The sequence below is a fragment of the Lindgomyces ingoldianus genome (genome assembly GCF_010093535.1).
Source record: "Lindgomyces ingoldianus strain ATCC 200398 unplaced genomic scaffold BDR25scaffold_1, whole genome shotgun sequence".
Lineage (NCBI taxonomy): Eukaryota > Fungi > Ascomycota > Dothideomycetes > Pleosporales > Lindgomycetaceae > Lindgomyces > Lindgomyces ingoldianus.
Window position 1 is genome coordinate 1,199,362 of NW_022985162.1, and position 22,238 is coordinate 1,221,599.

Sequence of the window (22,238 nt, forward strand, 5' to 3'; positions counted from 1 at the left end):
GATAGTCTGGGCAATTATCCCTCTTAGTATTAAGAGACTGTTGCTGTTTGTTGAGAAGGATGCAGAGTGGAACAAGGGTAAGCTAAACTCTAAGGTGTATATTGCGATATGCTACCTGTGGTGGTAGCAGTCTAAGACGCTCTTAGGACGTACAAGAACAAGGAGCTTATCCTTATAGAGGACAATTTATTAGTTCACACCTCTAAGGCAACTGCATAGGCAGAGCAAGAGCTGGGAATCACGAAGCTGTTGTGGCATGCAAACTCACTAGATCTTAACCTGAATAAAAATGTCTGGCGATCGCTGAAGTATTGTGTACAGAAGCTACGTCAGTATCTGGCAGAGGAGTGGGGAAAAATCAGCTTTGACGACTATTCAAAGTACATTAAGAAGATAAGCAGCGGCCACACAAAATGGCGATTGGTGTCATTTTGTATGTAATTTATATATAAATTCTATGCTAGATCATCTGACAAAATCTCGGGGAAACCAGCTGAACAGCCCGTTCATGGGAGCCCTTTGTAATTCCAGGTGCGCCGACGCTGGCACCGCCGACGCTCCCGTTCGAATTCCGCGGACCATCCAAACACGCCATTATCAGCACGCCAGCCTAGCATCCACGTCGGCCGAATCCGTCCCGACTCCCGGTTGTATTTTCTCAGTCGGAGTGTCATTTTCTAATCCGCTTTCGTCAAGGTACTGGCAAGAAAGGCCAGTCATCTGGAGACGACTGGCATTTTCTACGTCCGGGCTTGGTTGACACCCCTAGATACGGGCCAAGTTAGACACGAGACCCGATTATACCGCCGCGCAATGCCTGCCAAGATGCGAGCAGCAGCAGTAGTTCTTTCGATCAAGGAGCTGTTCCCATACCTCAGGCCAGATCTCCCCAAGATATAAGATCAGTGCTTGTTCCAGGAATTCCCTCCATGAGTTTCGTCTCAAGTTCTCGCTCAATATTAGCACTACTTAATCGATATTTCTTTACGTGCAGTAAGGCTGGTTCACAAGTCTCGCGCATCCCTGCTAAAGTCCTTCCACATGCCTCTTCAACTATCTACCTGAAAACCCTTCCCTTTTGCAAAGCTCAGTACTGGAGAACGCCATCTCAACAGCCCAAAGTCTTTTACGGCTGAGTCCCTCAACAGCTCTCGTATGATCATTTTCCACCACCCGCTGCTACCCAAACTAATCTACAAAACAAAGGATGTTCACTAGCGGTACGTAAGCTTCACCAATATCTCCCACGTGTGCACCCATGTAGATTACAGGTGCATCACCCACATTGTCTAATCATATTCTCAGCTTCAAACACACCTCCAAACATCAATTCCTCCGGCTGGTCCAAAGAAGCGATATTCGGCCTCATCGCACTCTTTCTGATGATCATATGCTCTAGTATCAGCATTGTATGGAAATGCTGTGTTCTCAGAGAGATCAAGTGGGATGTCTGCAAGGTCTGGCGACCGAAACAAAAACCTGAAGGTCAGTATGCTACAAGGACGCCTCTTATAAGATTTACGATGCTGATATTACGATAGATGTTGAAAGTGGGGTTTCATATAGTTCCACACGTAGATTCTCGAGTCGTGCGCATACGATTTGCTCTTGGGTGTCCAAGGATATGGGAAATATACGGAGACATCAGCAGGAGACTTATTCGAAACTTCTTCGTATGAAGAGGACATGAGAGCCGGCTGAGTCAGCCTTCTAGAATTACAACTGAGACCGTTGAGCGAGAACCCTACTCAAGGATGCGCCTCACGAAGCGATGCCATGGTGTCGAATGGACCATAAGCCAGGTCGGGTCGAGAAATATTCACTAATTGCAAAAGAACAACAGCGTGTTATCGTATACCGCGGACCAGAATCAGGGCAAATATAATCTATCAGCGATCTTGCTGGAATTAGGGAGGACATAAAGTAGATGTTCATTTCTATCGCAAACTAGGCTCTAGTCATGTTCCACCATGAGCAACAGGATGCAGTAGGATCGACCGGGGGAAATAGAAGAATCCGCGAGAGTGAGCTTCTCGGTACAAGGATAGAGAAAATGTGGACACTCACTTGGCAGCGGCAGGAAACTCGCTCCTCTGGCCGCTATTACACTCCGGGAAATCGAGCCCTTCATTCGGTGAGGGCAATACCTAGGCATAAGAACGAGATCTTATCTAGGAGGAACCACCTGGCTCGTCCTACATCTGTTTGCTAGAGATTTCTCACGTTCGCCCACCCCACTCTTGAAAACAAATTCAGATAGCCTATTGCTTCTTTCTGGCTTTGGCATTGGGTCCTCCGGTGAGGAATAAAGATGTCGTCACGAGCAGTAATCATCCCAAATTCCGAATTTCTAACCTGGCTTGGACATTGCGTAACCCTTTTAGACCTCAACAAACTTTGACAATTGATAATTTATTCTTAAGAGCATATTAAGACCTTCAGCATCACCATGGAGTGCGTCTCGATTCTACTCGTATCTGCAGAGGTGCTCCTAGATATATTCTAAAAGTAACTGGCAACGGTAGAGTAAAGCCGCAGTGCTATCACCCCTGCCGGGCATTTTCCGTTTTTGATGAAGAAGTGTGTGCCTTGTCTTCGCCGCCGCTCTCATTACACCGCCCACGCAGCCATACCACAATCTGCAACTCCTAAACTCCAAACTCCTCTGGTTGAAAAGGCTGGAAACTCATTGATGATCTATTACGTGCATACTATCTTCAAGAAGCCCCCTGTTCTGCTCATCTGCAGGCCCCTCTCGACCTAGAATAATTCTGTGTCAACGTAGTACACCATTGCCACTCTTTTCTTTTCACACACCTCAAACATATAAGGACCCCATTGTAACTACTGTGCAAAGGTCTGTATTGCCGTTTCAATTTCTATATTGCCGAAGATCTCCTGTCAAGTCAATTACAGGCCATGTACCGCTCGTTCCGTTGGCGTCCTGACCATAAGTCTCCTCCACCCCAGACCCACACTCTTCTGTTTGATCCCGTCGAACTAGAGCCATCCGAAGCCGCCAGTAGGCAGTCTATTCGGCTGCAGTATGGATGAGGCGACAATAGAAAATGAGATGCACTCGGACACAGGTGTAGCAGGACATGGAATTACGTAATGGAGTGAATCAATTCTCACACTTGAGGCCAACCGATGCTGTACCCACGTAGATAAACGCAAAGATCTACGAGATGACAAGGGACCATGCACAGGGCACACGACGAAGGGTGCTAAGTCTCTAATTTCTCGTCTCGCGCGCCCTTGCAAGACCATTCTAGCGTCATCCCATCTCTTTAACACATGTTGCACACCCTCAGCGTACTTGAAGCACCAAGAAACCTTCGGTTGTAGTTGTATTCTCTGTAATAGAGGACACATTCACTCATCTCTGTTAGGGGCTGACTCTCCTGAAATGTCACACCAGAAACCCGATCTCAGAAGAAAGAACCGACATCTAGAACAAAGCAAGATGCGACTAATCTCCTCAACCGATCGCTTTCCATCTGAAGAATGACTAAGTAAACCTCATTCCTAGAAGGTCTAACGCCGCTACAAATGGTAGATGAGATCTGCGAGACCAGTTCCGCATTATTACTCGAGGAAGAATGAGGGCTGACTGTATCCGTTGGAATTTAGGAGTGGTCATTCGAGCCACGACCAAGAAACTCGGGCAAAGCCGAGCTCAATATAAACATGTCATCACCACCCTTCTGGTGGTTCTCCGTATCGTATTCTTCGCATGCCAAAGACGAGCCCCGGCGGATCTACACCCGTTTCGGGAAGGTGGGGTACACTTTTCTTAGTTCTCAACACCACCGGACCACACCACCAATCAAATCTCAGCATCTGGTCATGCCAGGGACCTCACACCTAAAGCTCTTGCGACTTTTGTGGACTTGCAATATGGAAGTCGGGTCCCTGAACTAGATTTTCTCGTAACAGTAACGAATGGAATTGTAGCCTCGGTGGTCATGCTCAGGATTATTGGGAGCGGAGATAGAACACTTCAATAGGCGGGTATGTAAAGAGGTCAGCTTTGGGAAGGTGAGTGGTAGATGTTTGAGTATAAATGTGAGGAGTGGCATCTTGTTTAATGATGGAAACTTGGAGCGGGCAGACTTAGTTGCTTCATTATCCTTCGCAAGCTTCATTCACCAATCTTACCGTTCAACATGAAATTATCCATTGTGTCTATTCTAGGGCTCACATCCCTCGCTCTTACAGCACCGCTCAACAAAAATCTTTCCCCTCGCGCAGAAACCATCCAACAAGCCACAGACCGATTGCTCTTCTCCTCCACCATTTCCCAATTTGAAGCCGCCCGCAACGCAAAGGACCCTTCTACCCTGGAATGGAGCTCCGACGGCTGCTCTGATTCCCCAGACAACCCCCTTGGCTTCAATTTCCTCCCATCCTGTCACCGGCACGACTTTGGCTACCGCAATTACAAGATACAGAGTCGTTTTACGAGCTCGGCCAAAGCAAATATTGATAACAATTTTAAGTCGGATTTATACAATCAGTGTGCGACGGAGGGAAATGTGTTTGAAGTCGCGGCATGCAAGGGGGTTGCCGACGTGTACTACGAGGCTGTGAAGAAATTTGGGACCAAGAGAGTTGCGGAAATTTTGGAGGGAGAAGGAGAGAAGCGAAGAGGCGGAATAGATGTCTAGATTTGGAGGACAGGGCTATCAAGGATGTGCCAAGAAGGTATAAACAACTAAGTATCAGGTCGGAATCTATATATTCCGCTAAGCTATGAGATTTCAAAAAGTACATCTTGATGTTGTATGTTGTTAGCTTGAATGTTATCCCAGGGTCCAGTAGACAACATACTTACGAACACCCTCTCACTAACCTCACTTCACATTTAGATGACTACACTTACAGCACACTGTCGCACAACACGGAGCATAGCTAGAGCAGAGTCTATCTGTTAAACCTCTTGCTAGAATTAAAGAGAACTCCAACCGAATGCTAACATTTGTCTTAACATAACCCCCGTAGAATATTTCTAGGTGATGAGATGCTGCAGTTAGCGGAAATTAATTTTGGAATACTTGTCTACACCGGCAGCCCGACTAACTGCTCTCTCTCCAAGATATGCGTAGTCTTTGTAGCTGTAGCCTACACTTGACCCGCGGATAGCGTGCCATGTTCCTTTACCTACGTTATGTTTATCTTTAAAGGATAAGGAACACGGCCCAATGTTGTTATTCCGTCGCAGAGAAGCTCTACTTGCCGTGTTAGCAATGTCTAACTCGGATTTACCTTGCGAGGTTTGCGACACAATAACCAATATGCTCATTGGTAGGAGGCACTGTGAAGATTGTTGATGGATTGGTCAGCACGCTTTAGCTAGCCTAAGTAGAGCTTTGGCTTTATTTCCTTCCCGAGTCTAGCTTGATCCGTCAAAAAATTTACAGCACATGGTTAGGTGCGAACCCCGCAGCGGGAACTGCGGGATATACCCCTCATTTATCTTGTGTTGCATGGACAAGGGCAGATACGGTCTGCTTGAGGTTGAAGCTCAACGCCATCCCTTCATTTCTACATAACTGTCTCGTGCCGCCGAGCACCTTTTGTTCTCCCCTGAATATCCTTTCTAAAGAGATCTCACGCCCTTTCTAGACGTTCAGCAACAGAGGCTTGTTCCCCGCTCGCCGTTTCGCCTTGTCTATCTCCCGCTAGAATGGAAACGTGGTACTAAGGACTCCCCTCGTGCGAACCCTTACTGCTCGGCGACATTGCGCGTTACGATAACTGGTGAGCTGGAAGAATCAAACAGATTCAATAGACATGACATAAGGGGAACTCGGTAAATCGTAAGCAAAGGCGTAGCTATCAACCATAGACTGCCCCCATTCTCATTCTGCTCTGGAAGACATATTCTGGGCTCCTGAGCCTCCCCCCTCCTGGGCTTCCTGCTCCTTTAGAGCCTGACAATTGTCTAACCCTTACAACACTACCTATCATGTGGGAGTTAGTCACGCGATCGAAAATTTTGATTACAGGTTCAATTGGCCCTGGCTCAATCACGCGAATGGCTGCTTTCGCTACTGGTAGCCTTGACCATCTCCAGGCACGATAATCAGCAGATGTTTCGCTGTGAAAGCTTTCACCACATCTTATCCGCCTTTATAGGTGATTGGCACGTGATCGAATTAGGCTTTGGAAGTGAAGCAGACAGCTTAAGTTTCGCCGATGGACACTGGTTAAAGCACTATTCCAAGGGCACACCTTATCGGGACTAGTTCAACCTCAGATTTCCTAAGGGAACTTCTGGCTGCACCATGTGCTAGGCCCTGTCAGGTCATCTGTCCATAGGTTAAACTTAAAGGTCACGTGGTAACCGTCTCACATTACCACAACTCTCCTGTCCGACGACTTTACTGTACGAGCGCCTCGCGTCTTCCGAAGTCTTCTAGTCTCCCACTCCATAGTATCTGTACGACTATCCTGTTCTCACATCAACGCGGGCAAGCTACATGTGGAAATGGGCAGACACAGTTAAACGATCCTTAAATAACCCTTCTACGATAAACGAGCGACTACGATCTTTCCCTTCTTCCTCTTCTGAGCTGAAACTTATTCAAGGGTCTTAGGCGACGGCGACAGAGGTACCCGCACCCTGACTCTTCTTTTTCTTCTTATCTTTCTTCTTGCTCTTCTTAGAGCCCGAAGGAGCATCGTTTGGCCCCCCATCATCTACCGTCATGGTTTCATCTGTCATCGGCCTAGGTGACGCAACGCCTGCTTCTTCCACGACGGGATTGGCTTCGCTCAAACTAGGACTTCCCTGCTCCACAACCGTCTCCAGCGTTGATGCCACTGGAACTGCCTCCTTCGGGGCCGGATCAATTTCTGAGCCAGCTACGCTCTCTGGTTTCTTGCCCATTTTCTGGTATGTTTTGCTGCTGGCCCAACCTGTCTCATCTGTAACTGGCTCTGGTTTTGCTGGCACTTCCACGGCCGGTTCGTTTGCTTCAAAATCCAGTTCAATATCTTTCCCAACCTCTACCAATTGGGTAGCGTCACTCAGCGGGGCCACTCCGCTAGCATGATCCTCACTAGTCTTACCTACCTCACTAGCTTTTGGTATCTCTGCAATTCTAGAATCGCGTCTTACTCCGGTCGAGGATGGTTCGACAATCGACTCTCCGGCCGAATATGATGGTTCTGGCCCTCGTTCGTTCGCTGCAAGTGGGCCTCTCGTAAATGTGTTTAAAATTGCCTTCATCACAACCTGGCGGAACCTACGATCGCCCTCGATTTGATCCGAGAAGTCTGGCTTTGAGAATAGCTCTGGGTCCTTGGAGAACGCTCCTCTGATCGCGTTTTCGAGGTATGCAGGAAACCATGATTCCTCCTCAGGCAGCACTGGGAAAGCGCTCTCCCGAGCAACGCTCAGTACTTCAAGGATCGACAATGATTCTCCGAAGAAAGTGATCCTATCCTTTGCTAGGTCCGCCAAGCCCGGGATCTTATAACGTGTTGCTGCACAATAGACGCAAGTTCCAAGCTTATATCCGTGGACGAATCCGTCCTTTTCTAGATTGTACGAGTGCAAAGTTTGGTACATCCCTGTGTAAAGATAGTGTACGAGGGTATGTGCAGTGGACTCGTCGAGGTCAGGGAGTGGGATCACATCCGTAATGCTCTTGTCACCCCATAGGAATGATATGGGTTTTGCGCCGAGAACTGGACTCTGCTCAAGAAGTGTGCGGTGCACAAGGAAGCGGGTTTGGCTAGGACCAACATCGAGAGCAACAAACTTTTGATCGGTATACGGTCTGTTCAGGTCAATTTCCTGCGCTATGAAAAGATGGTTTGCAGCGATTGAGCTTACGATTTGTCATATGAACTCACGGCCAAGTCCTCCAATCGATCCGGATGCCCGTCGAGTAGTTCATCCGGTCCGTCGTGATCGCGCGCAGGAGCAAGCAGAGTAGAATTTTCGCTAATAGACATAATTGAGCGGCCAGAGAATAGAGAGCATTGACTATGGCCAGCAATGGCACATTCCCGTTACCGCCATTTTATCCTGTCCACTTTCGCGGGGAAGCAGAATGAGGCTCTAGAGTTGAGCTGGCAGTTCGCCCTGCTTGTGAGAGGCTTACATGTTAGATGAGTTGGCACCTGGAGGATGTCCAAAGCCTCCTGGAAACGGCCCTGTGGTTCGCCAGCCTTGCGTCCTTCATGCGAGCTCATGCAGTCAATCGTTCCATGCACAATCTAAGATGCTAAGTAAATGCGGACCGGTGAACCTCAGCTTTGGAAAGTGTATCATTGGCACGATCGAAGTACAAGACGTACTTCCAGTTTTGGGTTGTTGGCCAATCATGCAGTCAACGTCCCGACCAATCAAACGCCAGCGTCACAGCAAGGTGAGTCCATAGATATCTCGCCCCGTGGTCTGACTGAATACCAATCAATATATGTCTCCTAATCCTTTTATGACTTTCCTCCAAAGGCCATGCGATGCGAATTTGGTCTACGCTAATATATTTCTAGGAACGTGCCATGTCTTGATCGTCCTAGATGTACTGCCCTGAATTGTCCTAGCCAATGACCACGCTTTCGAGGGCGGAACATCCTGGATTTCCACGGTGAATCAATCAGAGCTACCAGGGGTATCTACCTGGAAAATCTAAGTGCTTAATACCCGGATTTACTCCATGGGGCAGAACAAGATCGTTGATGGGTTGAAGAGCGAAATTTGTGTGGATGTCAGAGATTGTGGATTGTGAAGGTTCTTTACAACGTACTTCATGAGGGGCTCATTATCTTCTTTGTATTGCTTACTCAACAGTGAGATTTCTCTAGATTCTTTTTACTATATATCGTTCCTTCCAACCAAACTATAGAAACATATTATTTGCACTAACACCTAGTTCCTATTGACATTTGCCTTAATTCTAGCAAGAAGGTTAACATATTAAATATATCCTAATTACATCCCGTAGTATGCGATAACATGCTATCATATAGGATGTAATCCCTTCGGTTGCTAAGATTTCTTGCATAGTTAGCAATGTTCTCTGTTTTGATACCAGATCATACGAAGATATACGGCATTGTGCTACCACCATCCTCTAAAAAAGCATCTGAAAGTCAAGAAGGCAGGGTGGCTATGCTTTTGCATTATTTGGTGGAATGCCTTCGCCTTTAAGAAATGCTACTGATTAGGTGACCGCACACAGGCTGGGCTAGCACTCACTTTGTTAATCAGGAATCCCACTTAGCGATAGTTTTACTCAGTTTCAGGACGAGCCAAAGTGCTTCCCTAGCTTTTGATTCCCCCACCGCGGGAATGCTTCTTTTAGCAGCTACGGAGCTCTCCGAGCTCCACCACTTGCTCATATACATGAAACTACTGCTCCGTATCCCACTCCTTTAGCAATTGAGTCAGTTCCTCATGACTCTGGTGCTCTTAATAGCTTCACAGCTTCCAAGCGATACTGGTCGAAAATGATCCTGATGGCCAAGGCTCTATCGTGGACGAATTGGAGAGTGAATTGAAGGGCTCCATGGTGAGTCTCAGCTATGCAAAGTATCTTCCAGAATTAGGGGCTGACGATGATCAAGCTTCGAGGACGGACATGAATCTACAATTGCGGAAAGCATAGATCCGACCATGGCATATTGAAAGATGGCTAATGGTGGAATAGCGTTGCTGTTTTAATATCTCTAACTGGTATAGTTGAATATCATTGCCACTCTCTTTGATATCATGGATAATTATAGTGTATTGACTATTGAATCTGGCAAGGAAATAGAGAATGTTTATTGCTCATACCCGTAAGCAGCCCATTCCCAAAAGAAACAGAAGCTCCGAATAGCAGATAACTCACTTTTTTGACTCGCAGGTGGGTATCCCTAGTCTCATTCGGGAGGCTAAGGTTGCTTTGTCATCCCTGGGGTGAAAATGGGAGGGCACCAAGGGTCAGGCCAGATGGAGGAGTGCATTGGAATGAATGAGGTATGCCATTCACTCTCCATCCTAGGGCTAACGGCCCAAACTGCTTGACAAGCTCGTGCTACTTGTGCATCCATAAAGGAGGTAGCGCTATGGTAGAGCTGCTTGGAACAGTGATGTTATGAAGAGGAAAGAAGTGACAATGGGATGGAAAGCTGTAGAGGGGAAGTCTATAAAGATCGTATATCCCCCGCAGGTGCGTGCTCCCAGATATACTTCCTCTTGTCGCCTAACGCAGAACATGGCAGCGTATTTTTAGGACAGAAACTTACATCTTACTAACGCTTTTCTATATTCTAGCAGGAGGTTTAACAGATAATCTCTATCCTAGCTATGTGCCACTTTATGCAGTGACAATCTGTAGATATTCATATTCATAAATCTCCCTCGCATAGGTTACGGCACCCTAGCGTTTGCCATGGAGACTGCTGCACTTTGCCTAATAATGTGTAGATAAGAAAGCAGTGAATGCAGAGCAGCAGGCGGAAAGTCTCTTTGCACGCAGACGGCCCACGTGGCAAAGAATGGCACTAGCGCCCGAAAGTGTGCCCAGCGTTTCCATCGAAGCGTACTACGGTCCGTAAAAAGTGAACCGCAACAGTCACGTGTTCAGTACGAACGTACTCTGTTAGTGAGCCACACTGTACGTTTAATGACCCCCTAGGAACGGTACGTAGCGCGGATGGTATCACCCTTCTAAGAACTTTGTATAGAGATTCTAGAGGAGTAGAAGGGCTCCAGCGAGTAGTAGGCAGGCAGGGAGTGTTTAGGGGTCCGTCACCAACCATTTTGAATTGCAGATTATCCATCTACGCGCCTTGCTGCTTCGCAGATCTCATATAGTCGATTAGATTCCTCCGTCGTCTATGGCGCGCAGTATTGTAGACTGCAGAAGTCGGGAGCCTGCTACACCGCGACAGTATACCTTCCGTAGCGAAAGATTTATCGCAGTAGTTCCTAGACAATCGCAATTGTAACTCCAACCTGAAGTCTTCAATTAAATAGAATAATATAAAACTTCTATATTAGAAACAGGTGCTCCCCTTGGCGTAATTAGGTTTCTAAGTAATGAACAAGACTACATTGTAAGGCAATTGTACGCCATTCAAGATGTGGTCTTATAGCGCGGATTTAACGCTTCTAGTGAAAAAAGACAAGGTAATCTACCCTATAGTCTTAGCTGTTTTGACTAAAGTACAGCGTACTTCAATCCAAACTCTACTATCCGTACAGACCATGTGGGCTGTAACAGTTACCATACGTACACCTGACTCTCATCCTCACAGCCATACGAACGTACACGAAATCTTACCTGTACAGGCCTAAATCATATAGTGTTACGCCTTGTTGAAAGCGCTCTATATACCCAGTCTTTGGAATTCAACGAACTGTAATACCCTCTCACCTAACGTAGAACATAGTTAGAGTAGAGTTTATCTGTCGACCCACTTGCTAGAATAAGACATAAAGCGGACAAAGAGCGGAGAAGGAGTCGAAATGGCGGTAGATGACGAGGCGCTTGTTGGAGAGGTTGTCGGCGAGGGCAATTATACGATTGGGGAGCTTGAACCCGAGCGTTCTTGAGTCTCGGAAGAGTCCAGACAAGCGACGTATATTCGGGAAGAAGGGGAGTAAACCTGTAGTTCTCGTAGTTTGAGTCTAGGGTTGCTGCGATATTTTTGGTTACTCTAGGTAGACTCTAGAAACCAAAGGGAGCCGCTTTGAAACTTCAGTTCGGGCATGGGTGAGCTCGTGAGCGTTAAATTCGCACCTAAAGAGCAAATAGACAGGATAAGTATGCATTTATACAAACACTAACCCGACCTGATTCCAAAACTAACACCCAATATCCCGCCATGCGTTAAGAATATGATTCCGAAGTCCTATTCCATTCACCCTCGTCTGGACAATCAAACCAACGCCATCCGATAAAGTGCAGCTGGGAAAGCGCAATCTATCATATACAAACTCCCTAAGATATAGTTTTGAGTATACATGCATGGCCAAAACGAGTCTTCACTTTGCGCTCTAAAAGTGAAAAAAAAACCCATTTACTCCCGCAGGGGTAATGATAACGACGGGATATTTCACCTTTTTTCTAATCCACTTTGATGGACCTGTAGATTTTGATGACGAACATCCAGCTTGCAAAGAAGCCAATCGTGCCTGGGCAAAAGTCGTTAGTGGGCATTCCATACACAAAAGTTCAGCATGCCTGCAACGAGGGTGAGGACCTACCAGTCAATACAAAGAACAACAAACTCAAAAGCAAGCTGTAACCAAGATACAGCACTCCCGACGTCCAGCTGCCAAAGCTGACATCTTTCACCCAGTACAGTAGGGCGCTTGCAAAGACGTAGAACGCGCTGGCACCTGCCGTGCAGAAGCTCCTCCACTGCCAATGATAGTTCTCCGCACAGAGCAGGAAATAAATCATCAGCACAGTCACCGCTGCACTCGTCATGATCATGAGGCCATAGCAGATAAAGAGGAAACCGAACATGTAGTAGACTTTCGAGAACCAGATTGAGTTCATAATGAAGTAGAGCTCGACAAAGATGGCACCGAATGGGAGTACACCAGCGAGAGCCATGGAGGGTAGCGGGCGAAGATAGCCGCCAGCAGGAGGGATTTGGCGCGGAATCTGGTTCGTGCGGGTTGGGGTGTCAATAACAGGCTGCTTGAAGCCGACCCAGGATCCCGCGAGGCTGAGGGGCACGCTAATGATGAACCAAATGATGACAAGAATTAGCATAGTCGTGAAGGGGACGGCCCCGGAAGCGCCTCTGCCCCAAACGAAAAGGTTGAGCAAGAAGAAGGACGCAAAGACAAGGCCGGGGAGAGCGACTGGTGTGTAGAAGAAGCAAAGTTTCCACGACTCGCCGTGGAAGAACTTGTACACCCGCGAAGAGACGTACCCGCCGATGAAGCCGAAGATCATGTAGAAGATGATGATAACAGTGGAGAGGGCGCCACGGCTGCTTGGAGACAGGAATCCAAGAAGAGCGAATGCTGCATCAAGGTCAGTCAGACGCCAGACTCTGAAGAGGCCGCCACTCACCAATTGTCAAGCCTGCCATCATGAAGATCTGGGCACCATTGCCAAGCATGATGGAGAGGAACAGGGGGTTCTTTGGAGGTCGAAAGACATCACCATGAACAAGTTTCCATCCAGAATCCTCCGCAACACCATCCTCGGCGGATCCATTCGCGCCAAAGTCTTCGAGCGCAAACTGGTCAAGGCGGTTGTATCTCGCAATGTCTTTCCTGAGAGTCTTCACGAGGATGGTGCTGACCATGCCAATCAGAAAGGTTACGATAACCGCGGAGTTCACCAGGGAGAACCAGTGAATTTTTGGGTCGTAGACATGGAGATATTTGTCCCAGCGGGTCGCAAATGGAGTAGGAGACTTTATCCAATACACGCTATAGGTATACGTCAAGGTCGTGTCTTCATCTTCAGCTAACACGGCCGGATTTTCCGCAGAGCCACATTCCGCCCGCCCAACATCGACGAATTTTGAGTCTTTCATAGAATATGGTTCCACGAGCACACCAACAACGCGGTAGTTGTCCTTGGAAGCCTCATGGTAGTCGATTACGATATTGTAGTGGTTGTTCAACACGGCTGTATTGCCGTCGACCCGACCGAGCGCAAACCCGGGGCTGTAAAAGGGCTGGTCCGAGTCAGGGTCTTTGAGAAGCTGTGCTGCTGGCAATCCGTCGACTAACCAGTTGAGGTCGTAGCCCTGGTATATTCTGTTGTTCACGAACACGGCATCCCGATTCGAGAACGTCTGCTCCCTACATACGGCTTTACAAGTCTCATTCTTGATCATCTTAAGCTGAAACGGGCTCGTCTGTATGCGGTCTCCGAACAATATGCTCCCTAGGCTTTCCCGAATATACCGGGGTCCCTCTTCTGGAGGGCAAAAGTGAAAAGGCGGATGATAGTAGTCGAAAGAGAATACGGAGCGTAGCTTAGGGTCGTTCTGGGAGTCGGCAGGCGTCAGGTGGTTGACATATAGCGGCACTGTCTCGCCAGGCTTGTAGGACGTGGGCGCGACACCAGGGAAGTAGAATGCTGAAGTGGAGGGGGCGAGGGCGAGGAGCAAGGCCAGGACGGCGCCGGAAGAGGGCATGTCAACGGTCCGCATCGTGAAAGGACTGAAGAGTATGGATGGTGAGAGGGGAGGAATATAATAGCAGAGGGCGCTGTGATGTGGTGAAGTACGTCAGCTCACAAGCTGTCCAGGAGAGAGGCGGGCAGGCAACGTACAGATCGCCCTTGGGGGCTTGGATGAGGATACAGGCTGGGCCAGGAGATGAGATGATAGAGGCTGTCGCAGGGACTAGGTGCAACAATGTTTTGCGGCGGCACGGCTTGTTTCAACAGCGGACGAGGCTGCGGAAGAAATGTTGTTCAGTGAAAGCTGTCCCTAGCTCTCATGGTCTGAATGCGCCTCGTAACCAAGCCACCGCCAAGCTGATTATGTCATCTCGTGTTTCTCGACCCCGAATCCTTCATCCTTCCGTACCCTCCCAGCAAATCACATGCACGCGTGGTCAATTGCATCCAGAGACGTGGGTTTGATTATTCAATCATTGCACCACTGAAGCACCATCGTCCAATCATATTTACATCGTGAGTGATGTTTCCCCGCAGGCATGCACCCTTCCGCATGCTAAAGAAAACCCTTTGAATGCACTGTTGATATCAAACAAGAACCCGAGAACACCGGCCGAAGAGATGAGCAGAGATATCGTCTAGACCAGCCCGTCGTAGAGAGACAGGGCCGACACAATCGTCTCGTCGCGCTTGGAGCCCTCCTTGAACTCGGCCATGTCCAGGCTTCCATTCTCGTCCTTGTCCATCATCCGGAAGATCTTGCGTACGCGCTTCTCGGGCGTGTCTTCATCCTCGGGAAGCTTTACCATGGATCCAACCTAGGCTGGTCAGCTGATGGCGTCATCGCCAACGCCTTCTAGACGTACCATTTTGTATATCGCCTCGACGATTGCCAACATCTCCTCATAGCTGATCTTTCCATCGCCGTCGATGTCGTACAGTTGGAATGCCCAGTCGAGCTTGTCCTCCATCTTGCCGCGGCTAGTGACGCTGAGAGCGCAGATGAATTCCTTGAAATCGATAGTCCCAGATTTATCCGCATCGAAAACGTTGAAGACGTAGTCTGCAAAGGAGGAAGGGTCGCCGAACGGGAAGAATTGCTTGTAGATCTTCTGGAATTCCTCTTTGGTGAGCATACCAGACGGGCAGTCCTTCAAAAAGCCTGGGGAGGGTCAGTGGAAGCTCGTGCGTGTGTGGTTCATATTTCCTACCTTTGTACCATTGCTGCAATTCTTTCTTGTCGAAGTGAGTGGCTTTCTGCAGATCCGCAAGCTCCTGTTGGGACAGCTTGCTCTGGCTGTCATTAAAAGTCAGAATCAGCTATCCACCTTCCAGAGCAACATAAAGCACAGGAACCCCGCAAGAATAGTTCCCGCGCACGGTGTCTAAATCTGTCCAACACAATAATCTTCTAAAGTTCGCGGTAACGGTTGTGACCCGAACTTCCGTTGCGGGGTATAGGTAGATGACGTTCGCGTCCGAAGTTCAACGGAAAGTGATGGTGCGCGAGTATGGCACTATCCAGGTCTCCAAGTGGGATATACGGGAAGATATCGGTTTCGGTAAAGTCCTGCAACGTGACCGAGGTAGGAATGAACGACTCAGCCGGGACAGGGCCGTGGAGGATCGTGGATAGCCATGTGTAGCAGAAGCCTGATTCTAGACCATTGAGGCCACGGCAGCCGGGATATGGGTAAATACCTGAATCTTCTCCAGGATATGGCCCGCCGCCGACCGGATGGATGCCGCTGTCCATGTTGGGATCCACGGCGAGAGAGCGCACGAGTGGCGGTGGTGGTGAGAAAAGTGAAGAGAACTTACGATTTACCCATGGCTCGTGCGTTTGTTTACCGGCAGCGATAAGCGCGCAGTGTGCGGAACTTTGATGTCTGATGCAGTCGGCGAAAATGCAGAGCGGCGGGGGGCAACAGTGGTGGTGAAGATGCAGCGCGGTGCGATCGACGGAGGAAGAGTGAAAGTCGAGACAAGGTGTGGCGGAGGGGTTGCGAAGGACTTATGGTGGGGTTGAGAGCTGAGGGCGAGGCGCAGCAGCCTTTCGCAGAGGAACAGATTACCAGGACGAGTGCAGCGGTTGGCGGCGCGGTCTGCGAGAATGGACAGGCGGATGAGGAAATCTGATGGGCAGTCTCAGGCAATAGACTGAGGATAGACTATGCGATGAAGAAGGAAGCTGCGGAGCGGTTTCAGGGCTAAAGACATGGCGACAGCTCGGCTGCTTGCGACAAATATAGCGGCAGCCTAGCATCCCCGGGCGCATCGAAGCATCATCCCGCTCGTGCCCGCCGGCCCAGTTACGACACTGAGTGGCCGGCCAGGCCTCGCTGTTCGCCGTCGAACGGGGTGGGGAGGGGCTGCACGCGACGCAAACATTCACTGCATGACCGCCCTCGCTCCGAGCCCAATCCTGAGTGAAGCTGGCCATCCACCACCATCCCGCTGGCGCTGGAGAGCTGCAGACACTCTAGCCCTACGCATCTGGGCAATCCTTCAGGCCGTAGGGCATCCACTGGCGTTGCCAACACAAACTTTTCAGCTGCCTCGGCCCTGCGCGCACTGGATTCTGGTAATCCTTCCCGTGCCAAGTGCTGCCGATGTCGGTCACGTGCCGCGAAGCTTGCTTTAGATTGCCACACCGAACCAGAGCTTGTTTGCAACCTTCTCTGTACTTCACCGCGGGCAGTCTCCGCACCACCTCGAGTTGCTCTCCCCAAAGGCTCTAAAAGATATCACGCCGTAAACATGGATATTGTTCTGCAGGCGCAGTTCCAGCGTGTGGAAGCTGCATTGAGCACCCTCGTCGACTCCATTGCCTCCTACAACCCGAATCTCCAGGCAGCAGTCGACCTTGTCGCAGCCGATGACGAGCTCGGCAAGGGGCTCGAGCAACGTATGTGTAGCTCCTTCCCTCTTCAGTCCTAGCAATTGCCTAATTTGCTTGTCCGGCAGTCGCACACCACCAAGTCAACCACGCCCGCATCCTCTCCCTGCGCAACGAAGTCGATACCCTCGAAGCCCAGCTCAAGACATCAATATCTACCCTCGCTGACCTCCGCTGTGGGCTCTTGGATACCCCCGCTACCACTGTCCCCGAATCCTCAAAGCCTGTGCCCTTTGGCGAGCTGCTCCGCTATGCGAGGAATATCTCCCGATATACTGTTCCTCCAACCTACCGTGAGCCAATTCCCAAGGGAGACTCAGACGTGGAGAAAGAAAAGGATAAGGAAGAGACAGCCTCCGGGAGCGTCCCTTCTAATGGCTTAGGCAGCCCCATAAAAGCAGGCAATCTCGTGCCCACAGACCAGGCAGCTAAAGACACAACCGTAAGCGGGGAAGAGCACAAACAAGTCACTGCCGAACAAGCCGAATGGCTCACAAGACTTCATGAAAGCGGCGTCCAGTGGGTACCGTGGCCAAGTCACGAAAAGATTCGGGCCGGTGGTTTGATGGCCATCCAGCATATGGTAGACCGTGGTCTAGATCCGACGACGCGCCTACTGCCTGCAGAACAAGAAGCTGAGGATAAAAGGAAACAGGAAGAGGCGGTCCTGGTGAAGAAGCAAGCCGAAGAGAAGCAGAATGCGTATGAGAAGCTCAGGCAGGAAGAAAGCTCCGGTGCTTCAGCTCTAGCTCCAAGTGCTCCTCGGCCTCCTCAACAGTCACCAGAGGAAAAGCCCAAGACTTTTAATTTCTTGGACGACTTTGATGTCGATGCTGATGAAGAAATCTAAATTTTGTTAGCTTCAGGTGCGTTGCTTGTAATACACGGGCCCTGGTGCATATCGAAGTAGTGCGCATATCAAAATTGAGCCGAAATCGTAGATACGTCACGACGAATAAAGTCGCGATACCCTAAGATTAACTTTGAACTCTGACAAACGAGAGTTACGTGAGATTTCAATGTCTCTTCATATCCACCATACCAACTCCCAATTTCTCGCTACGGCGTCTTCCGCCATGCCTCTACCAACGACACTCATTCTCGTCCCCTCTGTCTCCTACTACCCATCCACCTACTCTCCTCGTGATTCATCCACCCCTTCACCTCCAATCCATTCCTTACTTTATCCTCTCTCTGCACTACTACCAATGGCAGGTTCTTCCCAACGCCAAACAGGACGAACAATGCCGACTTCCACCGGAAAGGATTTATCACAATTCTAAACACGAACCAATATATCAGCTCCGAGTACGTGAAGAAGTCAAATGCTCCCACAGGTGCTTAAGCTTTGATGAACCCTGTCATATTAATCCACTTCTTCATCCAGTAAGTACGAGGACAAGCCAGAGGGTCCACGAGATACATCAGTAGGAAGCGGGTATAGATACCGATGTGGCAATTGCCGACTGTGCCAATAGCGTCCACATACGTGCAATTGTTACAACAGATCTCAGGGTGTTCAGGCGGGAATACTTGTAGGTACCAATTTGGCGGTTCGTACGGCTCTTGAAAGCAGCCATCAGGGAGGAAAGAAAGAGTAGGGCGTTTGTAACCGGTAGCAAGGATCACGATGTCTGCTTCAATGAGCTTCTCAACCCCGGGCCGTCCCCAGGTTCTCCTTGAGCACGCTTCTTGAACAAGATTCCGGTGCCGGAGGAGTCAAACTCAAGGATGTCGCCACGGAGCCAGGATTCCTTACCGCTGCGAACGAGGTCAAAAACGTCGTCATTTACCATGGACGTTTCTGTGAAGACGCCCTTCCTACTATTCTTGGGCGGCGAGATGTCGTAAAGATCGCGGTAGAGAAACAAACAGAGAATATTTTCAGGGATCCACGAGAATACTGTCTTGGAGCCTAGAATATTCATAGGCAACAATATGTCTATAAGCGGGTTGCGAGGAATAATCCACTTTTCGGAGCGTGAGGACATTCGTATGTTCGGCTTCCTCAGTCACGAAATTCCAGTGCTTCAACGGCGGAGGCACCGCCACCAATAATCGCAACGTTCTTGCCCTTTGCCGTTTTGCCGTCCAAATGACTGGAATGGTATATCTCCCCCTTGAAGTTCTCCTGTCCTAGAATCGTGAGTATCTTAGGATCGCCACAGGTACTAATGGCAGCAATGTCACCGTCGAAGCGGCAATTAGAAGGATCGTTAATGATCCAACGACCGTACTGATTGTGGTAGACTTTCTCAATGCGCGTATTGAAGTGCGTTTTTAATTCTAGACTGTAGCGTTCCCAGAGTTCAGTTATTTATGGCACGATTTGATGGCGGGAGGGGTAGTCGTTATTCTATTTTACGGGAGGATGGAAGCGGTACATTAGCGAGTGGATTTGGAGACCGGATGTGTTGTTGACTTTCTATATCATTGCATCAGCAATAGATCGTATACCTGCATCTTTCCAGCTAGCATAGAACATAACAGGGATAATTAAGAAAGAAACTAAACAGATAGACTCCATTCTAGTCTTGTTCAAGTTAAGTGATAGCATGCTGTATGAATGAGAGTCTTAAGACCTACTCCATATCCTGCCCAGATTTTTTCCAGCCCCGGCTTCGAAGATCCGGCAATCAAGTTATGGACTACCCAATGAGAAGCAGCAAATACTCCTGTGAGACCTGCACCGAGAATTGCAATCCTGGGTCGAGAGAGATTAGCGTGCGGAGGTGGGGCGTGGGAGACAGCAAGCAATCTAGGACCCATTGCAGAATTTGGTACAGGAAGAAAATTGGATGGGAAATGAGAGTTTGCAGTGTGGATTGAAAACCCATCTGTGCAAGTGCTATGGAATATTGTAGCGATTGATGGGCGAGACTTGAGGAGAGGAATTGAAATGGTTTGGTGATCAAAATGGAAGAGCAGCAAGCTATGTAGTATCAGACAGAATCTTGGTAGAAGGAGCCTAGGCGTTCGAATATGTGGGTTTGAAGATTACCCATAGTGATGTCATAGTGTTGATAGCTTGACAGTTTGACATGTGAAAATTGTCGAAGTTGCAGGGGTTAGACCAAGGTCGAAAACTAGGAATTTTTGAGGACCCGGTAGCATGTAATGACCTTCTTGCTCGATGGCCTGCGTTGCACTTGCTTTGGGTGCAATACAAGCCATCTCGATCTGAGGTGATCAAAGCTCTGGAGGGCTTCATGAAAGACTGGGGCACGTGCGGCGATCCCAGGCGAAGTGAGCGCGGGCCTTCAATCGCTAAGGTCCTAAGGTCAAAGCCCAACCTCGCGTCAAAGGCTCACACCAACCTCAACGGCATTCGAACCCCGCGATATATACACTAAAGCTAGGATCTTAGAGCAACTTCAGACCCACCAAGGATATCACTAAGGCCCCATACGAAAAGAGATATATCCAGGGTTGCAGCATCGACGGTGTATGTCGTAAACGCTGCTTCGCAAACGGGGCGACATGTCGGGGGAATGGATAAAGAAAGTCCTAGTCGAGATCAACACTACATTGAAGAGGCATGAAAGTATTCGCCTACAAAGTATTCTGGTTATCGAGCCCCCTTTCGATCAAGTCTACACACAGCTCATTAGCGAAATTCGACAGCGCTATCCAGGATCCCACACGGATGCAGAGGACAAGCTTCAACCTATAGTCAAAGGGTTCGTAACAGAGACTCATGAAGAAGAGCCTGGAGATGGAGATGACCTTGGTGGTATTGTGCCGAGCTGGGGTAGCATGGTGTCGTTTCTCTCATGTTGGTTGTTGTTTTTGAGAGATGTGGATCCGAGCGATTTGCTGAAGACGTACGAGCGGTTGAATGAGTTACAAACAAGAACTAATAGTGCTCTCTTACATCCTACAAAAGGAATACTCATCCTGCCCACGTTGATCGGATACGCTAAGGTTTTCGCACGCGTCGCAATTGGTCTAGACAAGCATCCCGAGTTGATCGCCCATTTGGTTTCAAGTTCATTGTCCGAAGAAGGGCAATCGGAGACGCTTCCAGAGAAGGCAGCAAACGTTATCCGTCAAGCCTTCAGTACCTGCCTCAATGACCGTTATACAGTTCCCGGTGGCGTCAAGAATAACAGGCCCGACGGCAAAAAGATCGGCATTTATAGAATGGCAAATCTGTGTCTCAAGATCCTATTCCAATGCGATAAACTCGACAACTGTCAGCAAATATTCAACAACATTTTCAATTCTTCGCCTCCTCTGTCAATATACCCAGCCTCAGATCGCGTCACGTATCTATACTACCTAGGTCGCTACCATTTTTCCAAAGATGCATTTTTTCCCGCACAGCTTGCTCTACAGAAAGCATATGATGATTGTAATCGATCACCGCAATTCCAGCATCAACGTCGCCTAATCCTCATATATCTCATCACTGCCAACCTAATTCTTGGCCGCTTTCCCAGTGAAGAAACATATTCACGCATCGAAGCCGCCGGACTTCGCAAGCGCTTCGAACCCATTACCCGAGCCATCCGCAAAGGTGACCTAGAAAACTTCCGACGCCTCACAAGCCTCAACCACGAGTACGCACCATGGTTTCTCCATTTCCGCATCTTTTATCAGATTGAGAATTACTGCGAAGTTCAGGTCTGGCGCACCCTGTTCCGCAAGGTATTTATACACTTTGGCGAAACAGGTGCGAGCGAGCGTTCAGCACCAACTTTAGACTTGTGGAAAGTACTTGCCGCGTTTTACTTTTATGAGAAACGGGCGCTAATGTCGGAATCAATGGCTCAAGCTGACGCTGGTCCTGGAAAACGCCACATCAGCTTCATATTCCAAGAGAATACGCCTCCTTCCTCCGCGGGATACGTTGACCCAGACTTCGACGGCCTAGACCTCAAGCCAGAGTTCCTACTTCCAGATATTCTTGAAATGGAGAGTATAGCCTCTAGCCTGATCTCTCAGGGTTTCATGAACGGCTTTATCAGTCATAAACAGAAGAGATTTGCTATCACGGGTGCGAGGAGGGCAGGAAGTGCTGTGAAGGCGGGATGGCCAAACTTTTGGAATGTTATTGTTGGGAGGTCGAGCGATGAGGTTATGGGTTGGAGGAAGGATACTATGGGGTCGGGCGGGGGTGGTTCATTTGGACCAGGGAGAGTGGTCAGGCTTAGTGGAGTGAAGGCGGCAGGGGAATGATACCCTTTGGAGGGATAAAAATGACTAGGGGTGGTTCTGAGTTGTTACTCATT

General features: G+C 48.9%; 10 protein-coding genes across 10 annotated transcripts; 5 read left to right on the forward strand and 5 right to left on the reverse strand.

Annotated features, from left to right (window-relative positions):
* The first annotated feature begins 957 nt into the window (after positions 1 to 957).
* Positions 958 to 1,825, forward strand: BDR25DRAFT_3558 (uncharacterized protein). The gene is made up of 4 exons (XM_033695524.1): positions 958 to 1,153; positions 1,207 to 1,220; positions 1,306 to 1,485; positions 1,542 to 1,825. The coding sequence occupies exons 2-4, from the start codon at positions 1,208 to 1,210 to the stop codon at positions 1,688 to 1,690; spliced, it is 342 nt and encodes a 113-aa protein (XP_033554595.1). The 5' UTR covers positions 958 to 1,153; position 1,207; the 3' UTR covers positions 1,691 to 1,825.
* A 1,047-nt stretch (positions 1,826 to 2,872) lies between these two features.
* On the reverse strand, positions 2,873 to 4,148 carry BDR25DRAFT_348073 (uncharacterized protein; the record flags this gene model as incomplete). The annotated part of the gene is made up of 9 exons (XM_033694364.1): positions 2,873 to 3,031; positions 3,061 to 3,136; positions 3,194 to 3,271; positions 3,307 to 3,430; positions 3,474 to 3,492; positions 3,551 to 3,662; positions 3,701 to 3,843; positions 3,884 to 3,971; positions 4,003 to 4,148. 9 exons carry the CDS (start codon positions 4,146 to 4,148, stop codon positions 2,873 to 2,875), a joined length of 945 nt encoding a protein of 314 aa, XP_033554596.1.
* BDR25DRAFT_330420 (uncharacterized protein) lies at positions 4,082 to 6,251 on the forward strand (the record flags this gene model as incomplete). The annotated part of the gene is made up of 2 exons (XM_033692528.1): positions 4,082 to 4,519; positions 6,194 to 6,251. The coding sequence occupies exons 1-2, from the start codon at positions 4,170 to 4,172 to the stop codon at positions 6,249 to 6,251; spliced, it is 408 nt and encodes a 135-aa protein (XP_033554597.1). The 5' UTR covers positions 4,082 to 4,169.
* Positions 6,252 to 6,374: 123 nt separating this feature from the next.
* On the reverse strand, positions 6,375 to 7,997 carry BDR25DRAFT_299558 (uncharacterized protein). The gene is made up of 2 exons (XM_033689182.1): positions 7,847 to 7,997; positions 6,375 to 7,790 (listed from the first exon to the last, which is right to left on the reverse strand). Exons 1-2 carry the CDS (start codon positions 7,966 to 7,968, stop codon positions 6,599 to 6,601), a joined length of 1,314 nt encoding a protein of 437 aa, XP_033554598.1. The 5' UTR covers positions 7,969 to 7,997; the 3' UTR covers positions 6,375 to 6,598.
* A 1,583-nt stretch (positions 7,998 to 9,580) lies between these two features.
* Positions 9,581 to 10,053, reverse strand: BDR25DRAFT_348077 (uncharacterized protein; the record flags this gene model as incomplete). The annotated part of the gene is made up of 3 exons (XM_033694365.1): positions 9,581 to 9,716; positions 9,754 to 9,903; positions 9,938 to 10,053. The coding sequence occupies 3 exons, from the start codon at positions 10,051 to 10,053 to the stop codon at positions 9,581 to 9,583; spliced, it is 402 nt and encodes a 133-aa protein (XP_033554599.1).
* Positions 10,054 to 10,097: 44 nt separating this feature from the next.
* On the forward strand, positions 10,098 to 10,953 carry BDR25DRAFT_348078 (uncharacterized protein; the record flags this gene model as incomplete). Its single annotated transcript, XM_033694366.1, has 6 exons — positions 10,098 to 10,133; positions 10,187 to 10,225; positions 10,341 to 10,423; positions 10,482 to 10,552; positions 10,590 to 10,818; positions 10,854 to 10,953. 6 exons carry the CDS (start codon positions 10,098 to 10,100, stop codon positions 10,951 to 10,953), a joined length of 558 nt encoding a protein of 185 aa, XP_033554600.1.
* Positions 10,954 to 11,799: 846 nt separating this feature from the next.
* On the reverse strand, positions 11,800 to 14,398 carry BDR25DRAFT_275127 (uncharacterized protein). The gene is made up of 4 exons (XM_033687472.1): positions 14,256 to 14,398; positions 13,038 to 14,191; positions 12,215 to 12,988; positions 11,800 to 12,142 (listed from the first exon to the last, which is right to left on the reverse strand). The coding sequence occupies exons 2-4, from the start codon at positions 14,131 to 14,133 to the stop codon at positions 12,075 to 12,077; spliced, it is 1,938 nt and encodes a 645-aa protein (XP_033554601.1). The 5' UTR covers positions 14,134 to 14,191; positions 14,256 to 14,398; the 3' UTR covers positions 11,800 to 12,074.
* A 153-nt stretch (positions 14,399 to 14,551) lies between these two features.
* On the reverse strand, positions 14,552 to 16,307 carry BDR25DRAFT_299560 (neuronal calcium sensor 1). Its single transcript, XM_033689183.1, has 4 exons — positions 15,927 to 16,307; positions 15,317 to 15,402; positions 14,972 to 15,267; positions 14,552 to 14,923 (listed from the first exon to the last, which is right to left on the reverse strand). The coding sequence occupies exons 1-4, from the start codon at positions 15,935 to 15,937 to the stop codon at positions 14,744 to 14,746; spliced, it is 573 nt and encodes a 190-aa protein (XP_033554602.1). The 5' UTR covers positions 15,938 to 16,307; the 3' UTR covers positions 14,552 to 14,743.
* Positions 16,308 to 16,426: 119 nt separating this feature from the next.
* Positions 16,427 to 16,756, forward strand: BDR25DRAFT_299562 (uncharacterized protein). Its single transcript, XM_033689184.1, has one exon. It carries the CDS (start codon positions 16,504 to 16,506, stop codon positions 16,747 to 16,749), a length of 246 nt encoding a protein of 81 aa, XP_033554603.1. The 5' UTR covers positions 16,427 to 16,503; the 3' UTR covers positions 16,750 to 16,756.
* A 3-nt stretch (positions 16,757 to 16,759) lies between these two features.
* BDR25DRAFT_249957 (uncharacterized protein) lies at positions 16,760 to 22,194 on the forward strand. Its single transcript, XM_033686037.1, has 6 exons — positions 16,760 to 17,013; positions 17,073 to 17,674; positions 18,706 to 18,804; positions 19,145 to 19,268; positions 19,559 to 19,728; positions 20,506 to 22,194. The coding sequence occupies exons 1-6, from the start codon at positions 16,866 to 16,868 to the stop codon at positions 22,183 to 22,185; spliced, it is 2,823 nt and encodes a 940-aa protein (XP_033554604.1). The 5' UTR covers positions 16,760 to 16,865; the 3' UTR covers positions 22,186 to 22,194.
* Positions 22,195 to 22,238: the final 44 nt, after the last annotated feature.